This window comes from Desmodus rotundus, chromosome 12 (genome assembly GCF_022682495.2).
Source record: "Desmodus rotundus isolate HL8 chromosome 12, HLdesRot8A.1, whole genome shotgun sequence".
Classification (NCBI taxonomy): domain Eukaryota; kingdom Metazoa; phylum Chordata; class Mammalia; order Chiroptera; family Phyllostomidae; genus Desmodus; species Desmodus rotundus.
This window is the reverse complement of record NC_071398.1, coordinates 89079565-89103486: the sequence shown is the minus strand read 5'-3', so window position 1 is coordinate 89103486 and position 23922 is coordinate 89079565. Positions and strand designations below refer to the sequence as shown.

At 42.2% G+C, this 23922-nt stretch overlaps 1 protein-coding gene and 1 non-coding gene across 6 annotated transcripts in view; both read right to left on the bottom strand.

Annotated features, from left to right (window-relative positions):
• EDEM3 (ER degradation enhancing alpha-mannosidase like protein 3) overlaps positions 1-14009 on the bottom strand; it is a 53425-nt gene extending 39416 nt beyond the window's left edge. For 4 of the 5 annotated variants that reach the window (XM_024552675.3, XM_024552692.3, XM_024552682.3 and 1 more), the window contains exons 1-2: positions 13624-14009; positions 9415-9460 (exon numbers count right to left, since the gene is read on the bottom strand). In XM_024552675.3, the coding sequence (XP_024408443.2) occupies positions 9415-9460; positions 13624-13784 (207 nt within the window). In that variant the 5' untranslated portion in view covers positions 13785-14009. The remainder of the gene's footprint in view (positions 1-9414; positions 9461-13623) is intronic. The other variant, XM_045188890.2, reaches the window with a different exon arrangement.
• Positions 7941-8073, bottom strand: LOC112299220 (U11 spliceosomal RNA). Its single transcript, XR_002974240.1, has one exon. It is a non-coding gene; the product is annotated as a U11 spliceosomal RNA (small nuclear RNA).
• Positions 14010-23922: the final 9913 nt, after the last annotated feature.

Genomic DNA, 23922 nt, shown 5'->3' with positions numbered 1-23922 from the left:
TGTACACTTCAGTTCATTTCATTGTCACACAACCCCCTGAAATGGATTCAATGACCTCTATTCTACAGACAAGAAAACCGAGGCCCAGAGGCGGTAAGTGAGCCCATGTCACGCAACGGGCAAAGGACAGATCCAGAATTCAAGGCTGACCTCCTGACTGCGCAGCGTCCCCGCTTCGCAGGACCTTCTCCTCGCAGCAGTCCAAAGTACAGACGTGCTAGAGTTAATTTACTCCTCTACTGACAAACACGTAGGCTGAACTCAATTTTTCACTACATCGACAACGCTGCACTGAACATCTATATGCCTGTATCTTCTGTACATGTGCTTGTACTGCTATGGGTTAAATCCTTAGGAATAGACCCAATGGGTCACAGATACGGATATTTAATGTTTGGTAGCCACGATCAAACTGAAGGCATCGATTCACACTCTTTCTTGTCCCTCCGACACCTGTGTACTCGTACGATTCTTAAAGTTCAGCAAAAATATTCCTGATTTCATGTCCAACTCGATCTTGCCACCTGTTGTTAAACTCCATTACTCCAGTAATTGCAAACTCACAGCACGTGAGCAGCAGAAAACTAGAATTGAGGGCAAGAACACTGAACAGACAGTCAGCAGAAAGGAAAAGACACCCCCCCACCCCAATAATCCCAATAACTGCAGTAGGGTAAAGAATACAAAAAGCACTAAAGATAGTAACCCTTTAGGTATTTTAAAAAGTCCAGTGCTCTGTAATAATTCATTTCCCAATTAAAAGATGCCAGGCCACAAATGTTTTGATATAATTAGAATGCACATGCAGCTGTTAAATTCTGAATTATTACACTGATTTTCAGCATGACTTAATAACGACTTCAACATGTGTCTTTCACACGCCAAGCTGCTACTTCCTCAGTGTTAACTCCAATGGCGCCGTGGCTCCCAGAAGACCCACTGTTTCTACTGCTCTGTAGTTCTGTCTTTAACACCCAGAAAACCACTGAGAAGTCATTCGAGAAAAGTAATACTTTTTAAACTTGCTGATGTATTTGAAAGATGTCATTCAAATGCTAATCTGATTTTTAAACGTTCCTTTACAATCCAGAGTTACTGAAGCCACCGTTTAGAGAGCTGCATACCGCTATTCTGGGGGTTTTGCAACACACGCACACATAGATGGACGGCCATGTCTGAAGTTAAATATGGAACTCCAACCCCAGGCTCATCCAGGTAAGAAAAACATGAATAGCAACTGCAAACCGGAATAATCAAATCAGGGAGTTTTGAGCCAGGTGTAAAAATACTTCATGTTCCTGTTTCAAGATTAAGAATAAAGAGAAAACCACAGCCTTTTCTTCGGGTTAACCACAAAGCAAACTACAGTTGGTTTGCATAAATCCTGAATAATGCAAATGTGGCAAATAAACAGCCACATTACGCTTCAAACATCCAGGCTGTGCAAGGTGCAGTAATAGTTCCTCTTCGCAATGGAATCCCAGAACGAGGGGTAAGTACTTCACGTTGCTGTCTGACTCAGAGCCATGAAGAACATTTAATAATTATCACTCAGGAACAAAGCTCAGGTGATGAGAGCTCAAAATGAACTAAACAGAACGTGTGCCTGGCTAAAAGCAAGAGAAAAAACACAAAACAAAACATGGAAGACTCTCCACATCAGAGTCTAAATTTACTAGCACTTTGAAGTGATAAAGCTCCTCCTGAAAACTCTCGAGTCAAAGCAGCATCAGAAACTGACTTTTCATAACACCTACGCCAAAAACTATGCACAGGGGAGAGACTTTATGTTACTAAAAACAACGGAACAAAAGCATTATTTATAAAAGTGAGTTATTGAAAATATCAAATCTATTTCATTTCCAATAAAGTTATGTGCATCTTTAAATGTTTTATTCTAGATCAATAAGGACCTCCCTCCTTGAGGCAGATAAGATATTCCTTCCTGAAATAAACACTGAACGATATTTAATAAACCATCTATCGCATACCAATAGCACATGCTAATTAACGAGTGAACGTGCATAATTTATCAGTTATCTTTTCATCCCAGGTCAAATTTCTCTATTCCCTTTTGTTCACTATTTATATTCACTTAGCAAACTATTTTCCAGGGTTAAGATTGCATTTACTTGAATTTGATCAATGATAAAATAAATGAACCTCATGAAATGTTATCTGAAGTAAATGATAATAAATAATAAAGTTATAATGAAATGAAGTCCTGCTATTAGCAGATTTTTTTAGGAAGGTTATATCAACAGATGCAGAAAAAGCACTTGACAAAATTCAATACCCTGTAATGATGCAAATTATCAGCTAACTAGAAACAGAAAGGAACTTAATCCAGTATAGGGCATCTAGGAAAACCAACAGCTAACATCACACTTAATACATTGTAAAGGCCTGCTTTTTCCCTAGGATTGGGAGTAAGGCAAGGATTTCACATCTTTTCAACAAAATACGAAAAGTCCTAACCCCTGCAAGAAGAAGAAGAAATAAAAGGTGTATCAATTGAAAAAGAAGAAGGAAAAGTCTCTTTGTTTATAGAGGACATGACTGACCATGTGGAAAATCCTGAGGAATCTACCGCCAAAAACTACTAGAAATAATAAGTGAGTTCAGCAAAGTTGCAGGACACAGAGCTGACAGGTAAAAAGGTTTTTGTATTTCTGTATAATATGGATGGACAAGTGGAAATTAAAATGTGAAAAAAACTGCAATTTGTAACAGCATCACAAATATGAAATATCTCTGAATACAGTTCACAAAAGATGTGCAAGACCTGCATAATGGACACTACAAAACATGCGGACATGAACTAAATGGACAGAGACCCCGCCCGGACTGGAAGACTCAAAACGGCTAAGCCGATCTCCCAGAGTCGGTCTACAGAGGCCACACAACCCCAATCGATGGCTCAACACCTTTTCTTTTTTTTTTTTTAGAACTCGACTATATGGTTCTAAAATTTACATGGAAATGCAGAGAACCTAAAATATTCTAAACAATTTTAAAAAGAACAGAGCTGAAGGACTTAATAGCACATTTAAGACATGGTTAGATTGGCGAACAAATAAACATTTAGATCAATGGAGAAAAAAATACGAGTGTAGAAACGGACCCATGCATTTAAGGGTAACGGCCTTTACACAGGTGCCAAAGTAATTCAGCGTGGAAAGGGCATTCTTCTCAACAAACAATGCTGGAACACTTGGACATCCACACAGAAACAAAGTATGTATAAATCAACTTTTCCTTCACACCACATACAAACATGACTTAGAATGGGTGAGAGATCTAAATAAACAAGCTGAAGTTATAAACACCTAAAAGAAAACAAAATCTTTATGACTCTGGGCTAGACAAATATTATTTAGGTAGGATATAAAATACATGAATCATAAAAGAACAAAGGGTAAATGGGACTTGGTCACAATTGAAAACATTTGCACTTCAAAAGACATTGGTAAGAAAATTAGAAGGCAAAGCACAGACTAGGGGTGAGGGTTGAGCAAAAGTAGGTTTACAGTTGCTGAGTATACAAAACAGTCTATTCTTGTATCATTATTTATTAATTATTGGGCTATTATTTATTAGTATTAACCTACTTTTGCCCACCCCTGTATTTGTGATACAGGACTGACATCCAGAATATGTAACTCTTACGACTCAGTAGAAACAGGACAAATGACCTGATTTTAAAATGGGTGAGACATTTGGACACACACTTCCAATAAAAAAAGATATACTAAGCACATGGAAAGATTTTCAACATCATCAGTCATCAGGAAAAATCAAATTAAAATCACAACAAAATACCCCCATACGCGCACTAGAATGAGTAAAATTAAAAGACTGAAAATGCCAAGAGTTGGAGAGGATGTGGAGCGGCTGAAACTCTTACACACGGCTGGTGGGAAAAGCAAACTGTAGCAGCTGCCTTAGAAGTCTGGTAGTTTCTCATAAGCTTAAACTCACCCTTCCCATGTGACCCAGCAAGCCCATTCCTAGGTGGGAAATACATGCAAATGTACGTCTACACAAAAATTCGCATTCACAGGTTTGTAGCAGTCTTTTTAATCATAGCCAAAGAGCAGAAACAAGCCAAAAAATGTGTCGTGTTGAATGGATAAGCAGATTGTATTCTATCAAATCAACTAAATACTCCTGAGGGAAACAGAGAAGTGACAATGTATCCAACAACATGGATAAAGCTCAAAAGCATCATGCTAAACCAAAGAGCCCGCATGAAAAGATCACACACACTATGGCGGCAGTTACACGACATCCTAGAAAAGGGAAAGTGCCGTGACAAAAAAGCAGGTCGCAGCGGTGCTGGGGGAAACGCTCTATTTCATCCCCGCGGGGGGTAAACAACTGCATACAAGGGTCAAAGTCAGCACTATAAATCAGGAAATGCTTCTCTGTCAGCTATATACCTAATTAAGCAGAAAGGTTTGGTTCTACTGAGTTACATGGAGTGTCAGCGTGTGATGGGAAAACATTATGGGAGGATACTACAGAATTTCTTTTTTTTTTTTTTAAAGATTTTAGTCATTTATTTTTAGAGAGAGGGGAAGGTAGGGAGAAAGAAAGGGAGTTTCTCTCATCGATATTTGAGAGAAACGTCATCGATGGGCTGCCTCTCATGAGCCCCCAACTGGAGGCCTGCCCGCAACCCAGGCACTTGCCCCGACAGGCAATCAAACCAGCGACCCCCTGGTTCTCAGGCCGGCACCCGAATCCCGAGCCACACCAGCCAGCGCCAGAATTTCTTATGTCATTCTGGCAGAGCATGAATCTCTGGTGTTCTGGAAGTACAGGCCAAGGGACAATGGTTAACAAAAAGTAGCCCCACAATTGTCTACACACGAAAAAATGACAAATTTTTATCTTCCCTCCTCTGAGTCTTCAGTACCACTTCTAGACTACTTTTGTTACAGGATTACTCCTTTTAATGAGCAAACTATCAAAAGAAAACATTAGGTACAGATTTTCAAATGGGGAATACGACAAAAATTCCAGAGACAGTGACGGTTGCATAATGCCAATGTACTAAATGCTACAAAACTGTACACTTAAAAATGGTTAAAATGGCAAATTTTGTTACGAACATTGTACCACAATAAAAATGTTTTAAAAATAAACATTAGGAGGAAAAAAGTAATTCTAAGAAAATGCACATAAATCCATAAAGAAGATACACTTTAAAACAGTTCCTTTGGCTTGCATGATGGAAGGACTCCTCTGTTTCTGTAGAAGCGGTTGGTAGGTACGATTCTCCGAGTTAAAGGGAAGTGTGCTTGCTCCTTTGGAGTCTATTTGCAGTGTCCCGAGCTCCAAGTCCAGCTTTCGCTCACCACAGTTTAACTGCGCCGTCTGCAGTGGACAGGGAAAATGCTGGAGGACAGGGATCAGCCAGAGCTCAGCTCCAACACGGTTCTGCAGCGGGGCGCCTCGATGCACGTCCTCCCGTGGTCTAAATTAATCTGCAGACTGACCTCAGCACAAATACTGAAAACAGGCGAACAGAAGACCTAAAGTGCCTGTAGTCTGGGGTTAAGTCAGGGCACACGAAGATTGCCAAAACAATCAAATTCCATGTTATTTAGGGAAAAGAGAAAGCCATGTGTGCAATTCACTGGGAATAAACTGCAGGCCGACTGGGGCTAGAGACTCGTCAAACATTGCTGTTCTAATGTTAACATGCGTGCCCGTCATTGAAAAAATCAGAAAATTCCCGGCTGTAACACCAGGGATGGCACAGATGTAGCAACCTACCCAAGGCTGGCAGAGCACTGTTCCTGGGAAACAGTGTTAACAGAACCCGGGGAACCAAAAAGGAGGAGGAAAAAAAGACCCTCACAAAGTACATGCCTAGAACAGGGAAGGACGTGTACGTTTTAAGGAAGTTCTACGTACAATATGCGGAATGAGTTGCTGAACTTTAAAAGGCAATTTCGACCTCAGGCAGAGAATGAACCGGGACAGTAGCAGCCACGGAAGCGGCAGCGGTAGGGAGCAGCAGTCACTCACACTGTGCTCCCTTCGGCCGGACACTAGTGCGAGGCACTCACGTGGTGAACCCTTACGCCAACAGTGGGAGGAAGCAGAGTGTTTCAGAAAGATGGGGACAGCCTCAGGAAGGCTGCGGCCCGCTGGGAGGAGGCACAGCCACTTCTGCGTGTCCTGGGCCAGGTCCAGAGTTCTTGCTCTTAGTCATATTCCACTGCCTGTCTTTGGAAAATACCACTGTTTTCCTGGGAACCAGGAAGGCAAAAAGGATCTACTCTAGTTATAGACTAGACTGGAGAGTAACATTAAAAAAAAACTAGGGAAAAATAAAAAGCTTTCAGCGTTTACTAAAAGCCCACCATGAGGTGGCTTCGCATTTTAGCACAGTGGGCAACTGACTATTAAAAAGCAAATTAAATGTAAAGCTTATATATCCCCCAATTCACCATAAACTTGTATTTTTAATGAAGTTTATAAAATGATTTCCTTGAATTTAAAAGGCAGAGACGTATCACAATAATCAAATGCACAAAATTAAGCACTATTTGATTCAATCTTCACAGGAATTCAATTCAGTTCTTTCAAAAAAAAAAAAAAAACTTAATAAGTATTTACATACCAGGCATGGTGCTAGGCACAGAACATATAAAAGATGAACTTATTAAATATTAAATAAAAGGGTCCCCATTTCCAAAACCCTTACACTCTATAATCTTACACCCTCTGCAACCATCCCCGTTTATGGGTTTGAGTTCAAATCCCACAGAATAACACTGCTCAGGGTTAAATGACCTGTGCTGGGTCCAGGCTATGCTACCACCGAGATGGGATTTGAACTCAAACCCATCTCACCGCAAAACCCACACATTTTTACTCTAGAGCACACTAGCAGTGCTTCTGAGGGTACAGACTAAAAAAAAATTTCCACTAACTTCAAATAACAAATACAGGGCACCTGCTCTGTGTTTAATATTTTAGAACTGTTTCATGTTAGTTGAGAACCTGAAAAGGGGAAGTGTAAATTCTAGACTAAATCTTGGGTTACAAAACTCACATAAAATGAGCGTAACACAAGTACACTGTAAGGACCACGCATGTTGCAGAACAGGTGAACACTTCAAAATAAGTACTGTACCAACTGCAGATGGGTGTCCCTGTACCAGGAAAATGGAGGGGAGGGTTAACTCCGGTAGTTCCCCGTCTTTGGAGCCGACATTCCTCTCCTTCAGGTCTTGTAAGTGGATAGTTGTACCAGGAAGTTACCCAGCCAGGGTCCAATAAGTAGGAATTGGAAAAGGAAGTCCTCTCGGGGCTGCCCTCAACGCCTGCTCTGTCACAAACCCATTTGTTAATTGCATTCTGTAATAGCAAAAGTATATATATATATTTTTAAGATTTTATTTATTCATTTTTAGAGAGAGGGGAAGGGAGGAAGAAAAGAGAGGAAGAGAAACATCAATGTGTGGTTGCCTCTCACACACCCCTCAGTGGGGACCTGGCCTGCAACCCAGGCATGTACCCTGACTGGGAATTGAACCAGTGACCCTTTGGTTCGTAGGCCAGCACTCAATCCTCTGAGCCACACCAGCCAGGGGAGGAAAAGTGTATTGATACCTTTCCAAAGTGTATTCTTTTCCAAAGTGTATTGAAACCTTTTTGCGGTTTACGTAGTAAGTGACAAGGTATTAAAGATACTGTGCTTTATAAAAAGAAAATCCTCTTCACAGTGGGATGTATTGAACTGATGCAGCTATACAGCATTTTATTCGACTTTGGATCCAAAAGCAGGTATTTCTGAGACGGCGAAGATTTGAGGGTATAGTGTGGACCCACTTGGCCACCTCAAAACCATTAGCCAAGACTTGTTAAATTATGCTTTGCCCAAACTGAATTAATCAGGGATAACTGATTTCTTTATCCCCATGGGCACCAGGACCAGCAATCCCCAGCTGCCCAGACACCCAACATTATGCTTCCGAAGCCTCCTGCTGTCGATTCTGCACATGGAGCAGACGAGCTGCCCCACGTGTACCACTCACAGCAGAAGCCCTTTTCTTAAGTAAGATAAATGATTTTGAAAAACAATGTAAAGGAAATGGCTGAGATCCTAAGAAATAAATTTAAGTCCGTGCTTTCAATATGGTTAAAAATACCCCAAACTTCATCACCATCATATTCTAAAAACACTTATTAAGAAATCAGTATGTACTCTTAAAAATATATAATATAAAAGGGAACGAGGACCAACAAATATGTCTTTCGAAAATACAAAAATGGAAAAAGTGTATGTACTTGGATATTATAATGTTTCTATATGAAGATAATGAAAAAAGAATTCGCAAACTCACCTGAAAATATTTAAAAGCGAACTAAAGTTAGCTGTCTGTCAAACCTGTCCCAGCTACATTTTTTACAGGCCTTCGTCATGAAAGAAAACACGCTGACATTTCAAGGAACAAAAACAAGGTCAAAAGCAGTAATTATCAGAATAACTTGACTGAAGTCTTTCCAAAATTACACATGAAATTTTCCTTTGAACTCTAAAATCTGCTTGTTATCTTTTTAAAAATTAAAAAAAATTTTTTTTTGCAGGTTGAGATCATTCCACTGAAGGGCAAGAAGCAGGGAGAGATGCGGGGGCAGCTATGGCATTCCCCCAGCAGTCCCACCGTGGGAGACAGGCCCTCCTCCCCACAGCCCCCCTCCCAAAAGGCTCCCCCTACACTATGAGGGAATGACATTAATTGTGGTAAAAAATAAATAAAATAAAATCTGCCATTGTTAAGTGTAAGTTCAGCAGGTTTAAGTGCAAAAGATCTCTACACCTTTTTCATCCTGAAAAGCTAAAACTGCTATTTCATCTCAAGTAAGCACAAAGACATTCTAAAACCGCGTGGATCAGAAGGCAAAATGCATCCGAATCGAAGGCCACCGTGAGGACACAATTTGGACAGAGAGTACCACAAGGGTGCAAGACAGTCTGTCTCTTTTAAGTAATGGTTTTCTGCATAGGATATATGAAACATCATTGTAAATACGTATTTTTTACTTAAGAAAGTAATCTCTCTTAATGCCAGAGACGACATCTTATTCGTGTTCACAGCCACAGTGTCTAGCTATAGAAAGCACTGGACGAACACTGTTCATAGCATCAAAGGAAACTTTAGTTTCACAACCTAATTCGCCTTATTCTTACCTATTCAATAAACTGGTTCTAACAACCTCTCCCAGGAATTGCTCTGTTAGCCTGTGTTTGCAGTGATTTTCAATAACTTAAGTTTTCCAAAAAAAAAAAAAAAAAAAGTGCTCTTAATTCAGGTTTCAAAATTCCCAGGACTGTACTCACATAATAATCTGTTCACATGAATGGTATATAGAGACAAGCTTTCTACTCACCATATAGTTACCGTAAGCATGATCAAACATCTCCAGGACTTGATTCCTAATTTTAAAAGAGCAGAAATAGAAAAAAGTTAAGCATATTCTATTTATTGTCTTCCAAAAAGTAAATAGAAAAAAAACAAGACAAAAAATATTTACTTAGAAAGGGACATAAGCGGAGTCAGGAAGTACACCAGTGTTAGTCAATAAGCTTTCACGACCCATGCAGAGCTGGGCCAGACTTGTAGTATTCCTTCCTAGCAACTCATGTAAAATTCATCTTATAATTTTTCCAAAGAAAACTGATGAATGATGCATGCCACGCAGAAAGAAGGAAATCTGATGCTAAAAAACAATGACCTCTTAACAAAATTATTTCACATCTGTCCTGAAAGGGGGAATATTGCTAGAGTGCCCCCCCCAAAGAAATTATTATTGCTTACACTATATATTCTACCAAAGACAGGCATGGGTACGTGTATATATTGATACGAAATAACGATATTCTTATCAAGTCTCTGCCTCTCCTCTTAAACTGGATAAAATCACTAATGTCTAATGTAATACGTGTTTGTTAATGTCTGTCACATTTCCAGAAGATACATTTGATGATTTTATGGTGTACTCTCACCTCCTTTAAAAAAACTGTCAAAAACCAAATAAAAAAATATTCACCTCTAAAATGAGAAAACTTATCCTCAAAAAGATATTTGCATGTTTTGGCCGTTTGTCAAAACCCCCAAATTGACTGTTTAAAAGGGTGATTTCTGATGCCCACACCAGATTTACTAAGGCAAATCTGCGAGGCTGGAACCAAGAAATCAGCCTTCAATTAAACACTCTCAAGTTTGGGGACTTGAGAGCTATCGGAATGACTATAAAAGTTAACATTATGGCTAAAGTTTCTCAGTAATTAGGAAGGGAAGAAATAGTTTAATAATATCTTCTTAACTTACTATTATTCCCAAGTTCCTAATGGCATGAATTGAGGAAGTGTTACGGAAAATCACTGGGTGTACTTTTACTTTGCCTCTTGTTATACTGCAACTGTCAGTTGAAAAATTGTAATCATGGATGATGAAACACTGGTAATAATAAAGCTAGCAAACAGAAAAGGACTAATTTCCAGATCCTACAGCCGTATGACCAGCAAAATCAAAAACCAAACTTGTGAACTGAATAAACTAAGTCCTGACAACTGTCCATATTAATTGTTCAGTGACACTCACTCACCAAAAACAAGATCTTATCCCTTTGCTAAAACATAATTCTTTGTGTTTATATGTGTAATAAGACATGGATCGACTTATCTAAGAAAATTACCAAGTATCTAATAGAATCCTTCTAGACATTTATTGTCTTGCAAGTGATAAATATCTCTCAAATCAGCTAATAAACCAAAAAATATATAAGAAGTTAAAATGTCTCTTTCAGGCAATGATATCAATAAGTGGAATATAGGAATTTTTTTCCTTCCCCTGAAATAAAATACAAGATTGTTACCAAGAAGCAGAAATTCCTGTCTCAATGGCAGTGCCTCGACATATGTCTTACAGATAAAATAAGCTTTCACCTGTTAACCCAATTTTGCAAGCATTCTATTTTCAAGATTATGAATATATTATGAATGCATACAAGGACACATTATTTTTCAGTCCTTACATTTGTACAGCACATGATCAGCAAATTCCACACCACATACTTCACATTGAAGATATATAATGTCCAGTTAACTTTCCCTCTTACTTTAACATAAAAGTCGTAACAAAGTCTATTTAAATACAGAATGGTAGGGTAACTATTATATTAAACAAAAAGTGTTTCTATGAAGTTGTATATCTGTTTAATAGAATGGATTAAAATATATTGGAAATCAGATCCATAGTTCAAAAATTATGTCTCTTTCTTCATTTCTATGTAATTTCTATAAGTCAGCTTTGCCTAAAGTTACATTGCCTGCCAATATGCTACCGAAATTGGATTGTTTTATACTTCTTTTTAATGAAAAGGTAATATTAACTGCTGTAACATTTAAAACGCACGAGCAAAAGGCAAGTTATTCCAGGAAGGAGAAGGCTACATGTGACTAGGTCAATAATTCCAGAAATCTATAAACTTCAAGCAACTGTGCAACAGCTTACTATTCCGGACAATTCCAGTCTTTACTGCCAGTTTGACTCCGAGGGAGGAGGAAAGGGGTGGGGCATTCTGTTCTATCATAAATCATTCTTTGGGCTTTACAAATATCTCACAGGTAAACTTCATGAATCAAGGGCTCATTTGCTGAAAATTTCCAGAGGGAAAAGCAGTCAAGCAATTGCGTATTTGTAGGTTATAACTCTAGACTCTCATTCCACACTTACCATATTACAAGGAAATCTCAATCAACAAGCCTAAGTTATTGTAACTTTCCTTTCACAAATGACCTCAAAATTGATCTGAATTGGTTGGACTTCTCCAGTAAAAAATTAATGTGGGTCAAAACTGACATATTCTTCAAGTAGAAGATTTTAATAGAAAAGGGAGACAGGGGAGGGGCGGTCAAACAAGATACTTGCTTGAAGCTTCTTTCTCCAGTTCTTACCGGTTTGATTACTGGCTCTACCACTTAGTAGCTCAGTGGCTTTGAACAAGTCAACCCCGAGTCTCAATTTCCAAATCTGCAAAATGGGGATCGCATCCACCTCATTAAGAAACAGGGAGGACTACAGAGATAACACGGAAAGCGCCCGGCACAGCGTATAGTTTTCAGTAAGTTACCAGTGACACATTCAGTTCAAAAGAGAAAACTAAAGATGCTTATTAGAGTTTAGTGGTGATTTTGTTTTAATAGCTGATATTTTTTCTTTTTTTCCACCAAGGCCTTTTATTGCTACTTTCCTTAAAAATACAAGACTCTTGCAACAATATGAACAATAGGAAGTGCATAAAATAAAACCTGATGATTTCACCTTACCTCCCAACCCCTGAAGGTAATTGTCTTTCTACATTTTTCTGAGCTTAGACAATTTCTTTCCTTTTTTAAAAAAAAAGAAAAAAAAACATGGGAAGGTACGATACATGTTATTCTACAACTTTTTTTGTAGCTGTTGGTCTTGGGATAATATATCCTGGATAGCCTTCCAATGACCTTCCTCCTTAATGTCTGAATGTCATTCCGTAACATGGATACTCCAAGGAACAATTTTGTTCTTTCAAAATGCAGACCCTTGTACACCTATCTCTATGTTAACAGAACTTTGATTTCTATAGGATAGAGTCCTGGAGGTGGGATTAATGAATCAAAGAGTACATACAATTTAAATTTTAGGAGTTACAGCAAACCACTCCCACCAAGGTTTACTTCTCACACCTCAACTAGCCAAGTTCTCTATCCATATGTTTTGTATTTATCAGTCTGATGATTAAAAAAATAGCTGTCTCATTGCTTTAAGATGCCTCTTTCACATTTATGAGGTTGGGTCACTTTTCATGCTTATTGATCATTTGCATTTCCTCTTCTATAAGTTAAATCTTCAAGCCCTTTGCCCATTTTCTACGGGTTCTTAGCTTTTTCTTACACATTTCTGGGACCTAGTGTATGTTAGGAATATTGACTCTGAAATGCTGTAATTAGAACTGATAAGTTTATGACACTTTCAAGACTGATAAAACTACTTGGAGTAAAGTGAATAATAGGTATAGTTAATTGGGGCTTTTAAAAAACACCACTGAATACTGTTCTATTATGAAAATGCGGTGCAAGAAATGGTAAAACGTGTCATGCCCAAGTGCCAATGACCTCCCTCTTTCTCCGTAACAGGTGCAAACATTATTTCCTTAACTACTGTAAGATCAGCAACATTTTCCCAGCGGGGAGCTCACTTGTGCAAGAAATCTAATCATATCCCGCAGGACAAACCACCGCAGGATTCTCCCGCGCAGCAACAGAGGCTGTAGCCCACTTCACGGGACACTGACATGGCAGCCGCGTCGACACACCGCAGCTGGTCTCAAGGAACCTACACATGTCACCGACGGTCAAGGAGACACCCTTACAGTCCCCCGAGGTCACAACGCGGGCGGCGGCCCCCACCTCCCCGGAACCTGTCCACCCCGCTGGGGTCCTCTGGAGACCACAAATGTCCCATCTCGACGAGAGGCCACTAAATGCCTGGCTCGAGATGACAGGCACCTGTGGTCAGGCTCACAAGGAAACCCACCCAGTCCGCCAAGCACCCTTACCCAAGCTTCTGTTTTTCCTCCCTACTCATGGGCGCGGCCCCAGCAGTCCACACGGACGTGGCCATCACTAGGTACAGCACGGCCGTCGTCGCCACCAGGCTCCATGGTGCTCGCTGGGGGACCACGGACCCAAAGCCCCGGCTGCCACCGGCTTGGCTCATGGCCCCGCGGTTCCGCGCACGCGCAGCGGCTACGCCCGGCTGGTGGGACACATTGTCGGACGCGGGTGGCGAGAGGGCTTCGAGCCGTGCTGAGGGCGGGATGCGGAGGAAAGCGAGCTGCCGCCGTCGCCAGATGGTCTCCCGAAGCCACCGAGCCGGTCCCCAGCGCCAGTGCTGTCAGCACCCTCCGCCCTTACAGCCAGAGCACCTCCCCCAGCTTTCCGGTGTCGTAGTCTAGGAAACCACCTCCCCCCGCGTTACTTCCGGGTAGGGCCCCGCTGCTGGGCCTCAGGACCAATGGGGGCCGGATAGCGGAGGGGCGGGCTCCAGGGGCAGGAGACCGCATTGGCCCGGAGAAATGAGACGTGGACAAGAGGTGGGACTGGGGAGGGCTCTGCCGCTCGGGCCCTCCTCCAACCCGTGAACTTGGCGACCTGAAGACTACTGCTCCCAGAGTGCACTGCTTCTTCCCTGGAGGTCTGGCACCCCAACTCCGCCTAGCTGAGTTTCCACCCTGGGTGGGCGCTCTGCACCCTGGTTCGCGTGGCCCTCCTAGGTTCACGGGCGGTTCCTGGGGTCCGCCTTTGCCCGGCTCCCTGCGGCCAGCCCTCCCTCCCCGGAGATGGTCAGATCTTTATCGGTCTTGCCACGAATGACGTTTCTCTGACGGCTGGCAGGCTCACATGTCCCTGGCTTGGTGCCACACTCTTTAGGCAATAGCGTTGTTTGTAGGGATCCTCTGGCCTCAGGGAGATTGCAGAACTGTAACAGCGATACAGAATTGAGCCTTCCACGGCAGTATGCTGAGAGTTGTACATGAAGTCTCTCATGCACTCTTCCCAACTGGGATAGGTAAGACCGTCTGCAACTTGTAAACGAGGAAGCTCAGGCTAGGGAAGTTAGGGAACAAGCCCTTGTCATGCTGCTAGGTTAGATCGGAGTCCTTCCAGCCTTATGAGCCTGGAAGGCCTTGCATGTAACCAAAGCGTAATACCACGAGAGTGAAGGAGAGAGCACGTGAGGCCTCAGACTTGATTAATAACAGCGATCTAAAAAGCTCACTGGAAGAAGAGTGGTGTGAGCTGCAGAGAAAGTTTAATGCAGGAGATTGGAACCTGCAATTTATTTTTGATGACAGAGTCTCGTGTTAACCACTCGTAAAGTGAGGCGTAGGCTCCTCTTGAGAAACCACATTGTTTTTAATGTGTGATAATTCAATAGGTACGTGCAGAGTTTGGGAGCTTGGAGGTGAGCTCTGTGACCGCAAGAAATCGCTTACTCACCCCCTCAGCCGCATTCAGCTCTCTTTCTGGAAACCTGTCTTCCTTGTATTCCGTCACCTTGCATCATCCACTTCCCTCTGGGACTGGTGACACCAGTGACTCCTCTTCCTTCCCTGCCTCTCTTCCCTGCATGCTAAGGTTTTCTTTTTATCTTTTTTTTTTTTCACTTTATACTCTATTCCTTGGGGAGATCTTCCACTCTTGTGGAGTCAACCATCATATCCTTGCAGTTGGTTTCTAAATCAGTATCTGTCCTGATCTCTAGACACACATCTCCAGCTCCCTAGTAGAAATCCCCTTCTGTCTGGCCCAAGGGTGGCTCAGGTGTCATGGGTTCACTGGTTCAAACGAATGCATCAGAATCATCTTCAACCCATCTTCCTCCTTCGTGGGTCATGCCCAATCAGTTGCCAAATTAAATCGATTCTACTTCTGCCATCACTGCCTTTCTTTCCACTCCTACTTCTGCTCAGACCCAAGCTCCTTCACCTCTTTCCTGGAGCATGGCAATGACCTCCTCATTTATTTCCCCGCCAAACTACCTTTCTGTACGTTGCTGCCAGAGCTAGCAGTCGAGGACATCTGTAAACCCTCTGAACACATCATCTCCCTTCCACCCCTGCCCTGCGCTCAACCCCAATACTCTAACTAGCAGATTCTCATATCTTCTCTATGCCTTTGCTCTTACTATCCCTTCATCTATCCCGCTGTCTTTGTAGAACATTCCCCACCCATTAAGTCTCAGACTTCATCTCCAAAAAACCCTTCCAAAACCTCCAACCCTTACAAGTCATCCTGGCCCCTCTTCTTCCATTGTACTCTGTGTCTTTATTATTGTTTTTCAGTCAGCCACGTCCACTAGATGTGACTGCATGGAGGGTATTGACGTTAGTTTTTTATATGCCTGTACAAGAACTCAGCTCTGTGCCTCTCCTGTTACAGATTCTCAGTAAGTGTTGAATATACTTGTTTCCTTATTCCTTCAGGTTCCTTATCTACTTACCGTGGAGGTTGTGAAAATCCATGAGGTCACTGCTGTACAATATTTAATTTAGTCCTTCTTATGGACCTGCCACCCTATGTTGGTTCCGCCCGGGATCCTCTTTGGCAGCTCTAATGATGAAGTTAACTAAATAAATACTACCTGTGGATTGTTCTGAGTCCAGGCATAGAGAATAGGATGAGCTAAAGGTCAACACCCATCATCCACTATTTGAAAACTAGGAACAAAGGGAACAGCAAAGTAGTCTGTGACCTTTAATACTGGCTTTCCCTGTGTAGAATTTCCTCTTTTTTTCTTCCTTGGCCTATCTGTTTGTTTTCAAACTAACACTGCATTTTAAAAAATGTATAGTGAGGACCTAGAGTATGTTCTTTGTTGGCTTGCTAAATGACGAGCATCTTTTTCTCCCTTACTGAAGTTCAATTTCTCACCGATGACTGAGTCCATGTCTCACTGATCTCTGCAAAACCCTAAGAGGGAAGGTGGTGACGGCAGTTTGTCATATCTGAAGTGGGGCCCCTGGAAGTGAAAAAAATATATATCTGCATGGCACATCTCAAAAGAGAACCCATTTTCACCCCTCAATGGAAAGAATAGAAATTCTCAGCTAATGGGCAGTTTGCAGACACTGAGAAAAATTTACATTCACTATTTTAAAACCTACACACGTTATTTTAGTACCTGTACACTTAGTGATGAAAAGAACGTCGGAGTTACACAAGAGAGACCTTGCCATGTTATGCAGGGGGAAACACTCGTGAGAAGCATTAAGGAGAAGAGGGATAAGAATATGAGTTTTGAAGAATATGGACAAGATTTTACAAGATGGGTAAAGCTCATTAAAAATGACAAGAAATAAGAGCCGTTAATCCGATGCCCTTTAACCAGGTAAGAGCATATTTGCACAGCCTTGTGGTTTATGTAAATACGCACGCTCTCTTGGTGTTCCCTTTGTTTACTTGCCTGGATGGACCTGGGGTTAGGGAGGGGCGGAAGTCCCGGTTAGAATCCTATGGATTCCCAAACAAGGGAGAGTCTCCACTTTAATATTGGGGCTCAGATAGAGTCCCAGGAGGCTGCGACCAGCTGTGTGACACTGATGATGGAGCAGCAGTTGCCCCTACATGATTTGAATTCTTTAAGCTGACAGATCTCTTTACTCCTAAACTCCGGTGTGGAATTTGGGAGTGGTGATTTTGTCATTCTTCAAATCACTCTTCCTATTATATGATAGTGCGTGGCATTTACAGAACACTTTTCTTCTTGAGAACCCAATCTTGCAAACATTAAAAAAAAAAAAAAAAGGCAGTACTTATTCTACATTTACAGCTTGAGACTGTAAGGCGCTGGAAAGAGTACTTCATAAAAAAGGTACTCGGAGTGTTGTGGGCTGACTCCGTGCCTGGCTGGCTGCTTGATTTATCCAAACGCGAAGAAAGAGAGTGGGAGGTTTGGGTGATTTACTACCTCTAATGATGTTTCCAGATCACGGTTTGAGGTCTTCAAGATCGCTTCAGCTCCAGATTATTGTTTCACTTCTCTCCGTAACACCGGCACCGGCTCTCTCAGGCAAGAGATTTTGCTCCTAAGTCATGTTTAATGTTAAGCTCACTCTTGCGGTTGGGTCTCTCAGTTAGTAGCCATTTTCCATTTACTTTATGTATCCGGAAAAAAAAAAAAGGCAAGTGACGTGGCTCTTCACACGCTGGTGCATCTTGCCCCAGGCTCCTCCCCTAAGTCCCCATTTTGCTCTTCTCACACAGATTTTACTTGACATTTTGGTCCGGGCACACAGGTGTTAAGTCGGCCCCCTTCAACAGCATTCCGCACAGGTAGCAGAGGTGACACAGTGACCAAGAACAAGGGTTCCCGGGGTTCCCAGCCAGCCCTGGTACTTATTAGCTATGTTACCTTAAGCAAATTACTGAATTTCTTTGTGCCTTACTTTCTTCACTTGTAAACAGGAATAAGAACACAGTGGGCCCTCTGTATCTCTGGGTCCTGCATCCAGGATTCAACCGACCGCAGATGGAAAATACTCGCTCAAAAACTCATGTTATTGCTGACGTGTGGTACATAGTTAGGCCTGTAATGGTTGCCTGTGTAGTGAACATACGCAGATTTTTTTTCTTGCCGTTATTCCCTAAACAATCCAGTACAACTGTTTACCTAGCATTTACACTGTATTAGGTGTTACAAGTAACCTCGAGATGATGTAAAGTGGACAGAAGGATGTGCTTGGGGTGCATGCAAACACTATGCCATTTTATGTGAGGGGTGTGAGCATCTGCCGATCTGGGTGTCTGCAGGGGTCCCGGAAGCAATCCCCTAACGATACCAAGGGACAGCTGTAGTACCTCACTCAATGTTTTTTTAGGAGCATTAAATGGTTTAACTGTTGGAACACCTTCCTTACAGGGGTCTTGTCGAGATAATATGATGATGTGTGTAAAATATTTAGCAGTTTCAAAGGGCTCAGTAAATGGCAGCTATCAATACTCTCATGGGCTGGAGTGTCACGGTTGAAAGTAAGAGTCCAGGGTGAATCTTACTGCCCCACAGCCCCAGGGTCCTGATTTTACTCTCAGCCCTGAATCTTTTTCCATCGCTCAAGCCACTTATTGGGCGGAGGTGCCACTCGTCAAAATGGGAACCAGAGCATGAAGGGTAGTTGGGGAGAAAGGGATACATGATGAGTTCAACTGAGGCCGCAGAAAAGCAGATCAAAAAGTTGGGACTCAAACCAGAGAGAAAAGAGCCAGAGAAGTCAAAGGATGAGAAAATGTCAAGAGGGGCGTGGCCCGTGGTGTCTCCAGCTGCAGGAAGTTCAAATAAGATAAGGACAGAAAGGTATGTGTCTTACTGGCACGTTCCCTCAGGGTGGGTTATGTAAGCAGGGAATGCTCAGTAAATGTTGACGGGATGATTAATCCATTAAGCAGTTTGAGAGGAGCAAAGTACAAATAAAATGATATGTCAATGAAAGGATTAAGCAGGTTTGCTTTTATATTAACAAATGCAACGTGAAATTGACAGTACTTGTGAGGCCACTTTCTGGAGTCAGCTGAGCTACCTTTGCACACAGGTAAAGTGAGCGGCCACTCCCATGAAGGAATCGGAAAGATGACGTCTCTGGTACATTACAATGCCTGAAAGACATTCTTCTGGAAGCTGGTGCCTGTCACTGGATAATGGTACCTGGGAGGGGGCCTTGTTAGCTGGCTAAAATGTTTGCAGAGATACCACCAACCCCCTACTGTTACGGATTGTTAGCTTGAGATTAAAATAATGACTTTTTCTTTGCAACCCTTTTAAGTTCACAAAGGTTTTGTAAACACTGTATTGTATCATTTAACAAATAGCAACAATTCCCTCAAGCAACTAGTCATGGAAGCCTTCTTTCTAAGTTAAAAAAAAGTTCCTCTGTCTTTTAAAGAGATACAGTCTCATATATAAAAAATGCTTAAAAAGAGACAAAAGGTGTGAATATAGCACAAATGATAGTCACAATAATGCTAAACCTTTTTATTAGTAGTGGTATTGTTACGGAACAGACCTGGGGTGGGGTGAACGATAACTATTACCAAAAGGACCCCCCCCCTTTTCGCCAGGGGTTTCCCCCCACCTACTAGGTTCACCTTGCCTGCCGCCAGAGGAAAGACATCTCTCAATGCCAGAGATTGGTGAAAAGGAAAGGAATTATTTATTTAAAAGTTATACGGATTTAGAATAATGACTTAATATCTTCGTTAAAATACTAAAGTTCTTTAGAATACCCACAAACACACGCAGTCCTCCCTTCTCCCCTTTGCCCAGTCCGGGGTACCATATCTCAGGAAAAGAAGTAGAAGTCCGTGGTTCAGGCAGCCCCTCAGTTCCAGCACCAATCGCTCACTGTGTCGCCACCGTGATCTCCAGTTAGTCCAGAGCCATGTGGCACCTTCTCATGGCTCACCAGCAAGAGCCCTTTCTCCCCTTTTCTTCCAGGCAAAGTCTCTCCTGCTGCCTAAGCCACATGGCAAAAGGGAGCACCTCAAAGCTGTGTGGTCCTCCTCAGTATGGCTGCTGTGCCTGGGTTTAAATCCCCGAGCCAATCTTCCTCTGCAGCCCCATTTCCGACTGCTCCCACCATTGGCCGCAGCTGCCAGCATTCCTGTATTCTTCCAGCTTTACTGGGCTGCCATAGTAAGTCCTGGCAGGCATAGCCCCATGGCATGGAGCCAATCATCTCCAAGCTCTCATGCAGGCTCTGTAACCAGGGGGATTTACTTCCCAGTTACATCCTGGGTTGAAGTCAGTCCCATCCCCCTGGCTCAAAGAATGGCCACAGCTATTTAACATATCTATGAAACCAGTTAAAGGTTATAGATATGTTACATGACCATGCCAGAGGTTAGCTGCATAGCTGTTGCCGTAGGATGATGACCCTGCTCCACTCGCCCCATCACCCAGCTCAGACTGGTGGGGGTGAGGACATTCTACATAAATTTTCTCTAATATTTCCTAAACACCCTGAGTTCTGGACCCCATTACAAATCCCTATTTGCACCACCCCCCGGCTGCACCCTGTTACAATATAAGCCAAGGTGCTACAAGAAAGAGATCCCACATCCAATGATTTATACAAGAAAGTTATTTATGTCCCAGATAATATCAGAAACAGGGGGTGGTTCAGGGCTAGGGGGTAATTCTACCCTGCAAAGTCATCCAGGACCTCAGGGTGCTATCCTGTCCCCTGGTAGGCATCTCTATGGTAGAAGCTGGTTCACTAGCATCACATAAACCTTTCAGCCAGCCTGGGTGGGAAAGAGAAAGGGGAGGGCAAGCAGTTTCCTTTATAAAGGACGTGACCAGGAAGGTCCACACCTCACTGATGCTCATGGCTCTTTAGAAAGGAGTTAATCGACTGACATTTTTAGCTTCTAACTGGGAAGGTATATGTCCAGCTTAAACGTCAATTCTATAATTGGGAAGGAGAAGAGGATACCAAATATTAGGAGACCCTTGGAATTCGATGCCAAAGCCTTGCTTTGGTATTTTCACAGTCATGGTTATACTCACAGTGAAGATGCAAATATGACTTTTCGATGATGTTCATGGATTCCAAAAGTGGGCTAACTGAAAAACCTGTGCCATTTTACTTTTAATTTTGATTATGTACAGTTTATCTCTCAAATCCTTAAGTACTATCAACAAATAATAGGATCTCCTTGGAGAGGTGTTAAAAAAATCATTCTTTTGTCTGAGACTTGGGTAGATTTTACAATTGCTTATCTGGAGGACGTGCCTTTTCCTTTCTCCTCTGTATAAGATGCAGAGAGATAATGTGTTACTGGAAATACTTCCAGGCAGCTTCCCTTGAGGGTACTTCAGTCTCTGGGTGATAAAAGACTGCAGCTAGTAAACAGTAAAAGCTGTACTATCAGTGATTGCAGTTGCTCTTGGAATAAAAGAATTAAGTATAATAGGATTAACCTAAAAGCACTAGAGGGTTGTTATTCACTGGTCCACTTGGACGGGTGGAGTCTGTTAGAAGTTGATAAGAAATCTTAATGGTTTGCCAGGTTATTTAACTTACTGGGTGTTAGGTTTTGGTGAGAAAGCGGGGACGTTCGGAGGGAGGCACCCAAGGAAGTCCGAACCTGCCCTAGTTAAACGGAAGTGCGCTCTTAGCACCTCCATTCCTTCAGGACGCCGGGGACCCTGGAGTGTAGCCACCGTTTTTGTGCATTTATGAAGTTTTCTTCGATTTTCACTTCCAGAAATCTGATTCATGATTTCGCTAACGGCATATCCTAGAACTGTGCTGGTGAATGGGGTAGCCACCCGCCACATTTGGCTCTTGAGCACGTGAAATGTGGTTATTTCATCAATGTCTACTGGATTTCGAGGATCTGTTATGAAAAAGTAATGCAGACTATCTGATGATTTTAACATTGATTACATTGTTTACATGTTCCTATTTTAGATGTGTTGGGTTAAATAAAATATATTATGAATCAATTTCGCGTGTTTCTCTTCACTTTGTTAATGTCACCGCACCCCCAGGCTACTGCTGATTTGGACCAGGAGTAGACACATGTCTGATCCAAATTGAGTCTTACAGGGTCTCTCTCCCAGGAATTTGGAATCAAGTTTCAGAAATTATAGTCTTTGCCGGTTCCTGGATATGGGAGTAAATAAAGTCAGGGGCTGTAAGTTAGTACAGGCGAGTAGAGAAAGCTACACTGCAGAGACGATAATGGAACAGATGTGCACAGAGAAGCAAAAATGGGAGACTAGGTCGCCTGAGGCATAGAGAAAGATGGGGAAATTACCTCCTGATGAGTTTCAGGTTCTTTAGTTTCCATGAGATACTTACTGCTCTTTTTGCCTAAGCCAGTTTGAGTAGGGTTTTGTTACTGGCATCCACAACAGCATGGGCTGAGAGTGGCACTTGGTGCTAGCTTACATCTTATTGGTGCAGCTAAAATATGACAGAGAACAGAAATCCTAGCTAAAGGCCTAGGGATGGGAGGTAAAGGTCCAGGAAAACAATAGAGGAGAAGAAAGCAACTTTTATGTACCTCACAGTTAACTTCATCACTTACGTCCGAGCACTGGTTTAGTTAGCAAGAAGTCTTCAGCACACATTTTTAATACATAATCCCATTGTCAAGGGCTTTCGTATAGCACTGCTAATTCCAAACTAGTATTTTTTAAAATAATTCTTGATGATGGCAGCTGTGTGTGATTTATAAAGGGTCATCAGTTTTAACTAAGTGGAACGGAGTTTTGCTTTCATGATGACAGTTATATAACTAAAAATGAAAAAAATATATTTCATTTAAAGGAGTATTGTTGGAAACCGCCCCGCCTGGTTTCAGAAGCTGTAACCCCTCATGGCTAAGGCTGAGTGAGAGACCTTGGGACCCTAAGCCACTAAGGAGACAAAGCTTATCTCCCTGGCAGGGACACCACCTCTGCCCCCTTTACTTTACCCTGTTTGGCCCTGAGCTTGACCAGTTAGTCAACGATGGGTAAGATTCCTCAAGGGAGGGACAACCTAAGACAGGCACAGTTATGAAGAGGCCCTCAAGGAAGGACTTGAGGGGCTACAGAAAAAGGGGGTGATGGACCCTTGCCCCTTGGCTTTGACATAGCCTGAGTCCTCATTCTGTCTGTGAGAAGTCTCCTAATCTCTTGGCTGCCTACTTCCCCCACCTGATTTAAGCCTGAAACAATGACAGAGGGTGGTGCAGTCCTGTGCTGGAAAGGGCAGGTTCCCTGGGGCGATGAAGCCTAAGAAAGAATGCACAAAATCCTGTGAAACCTGCTAAGAATGCCCTCAGTTTTCTGATAAGGGACCAAGCCTGAAATGAGTTTGTTTCCCAAAGTTTTATAGCCCTTTAGCTAACTGACCCTGACTCAGAATAAGCCCTCATAGTTCTTTGTCTGTTGTCTATTGTTTGATCCTTACTGCCTGACAATGATTGATGAGCTTTACCTGTAATCCTGTTTAAACTGAACCCAATAAAAGCCCACTGAGGAACAGGCTCCTGGCCCTTCTCCTGTGAGAGATCAGCCACCTTTCCTCCCCAAGCAGATCATGTCTTGGTAGACTTATTCTCATCCGTGGTGGACGGGGGATGGGGGGGACCCTGCAGGCAGAGCCCCCCACAAAGTATCTCTCCAATTTTTATGGTTTCATTAAATTTTATAGAGTAATTATGGGATTGTCTTGTTCATGGAGATTTGTTTAAAATGCTTTGTGTCCATGTGTTTAATCTCATCCATTAACAGAGTCTAGCAATTTTATCTTCAGGTGTTTTTTACCAACCTAGAGAAAGTTTCCCCTTGTGGTTTTGATCTA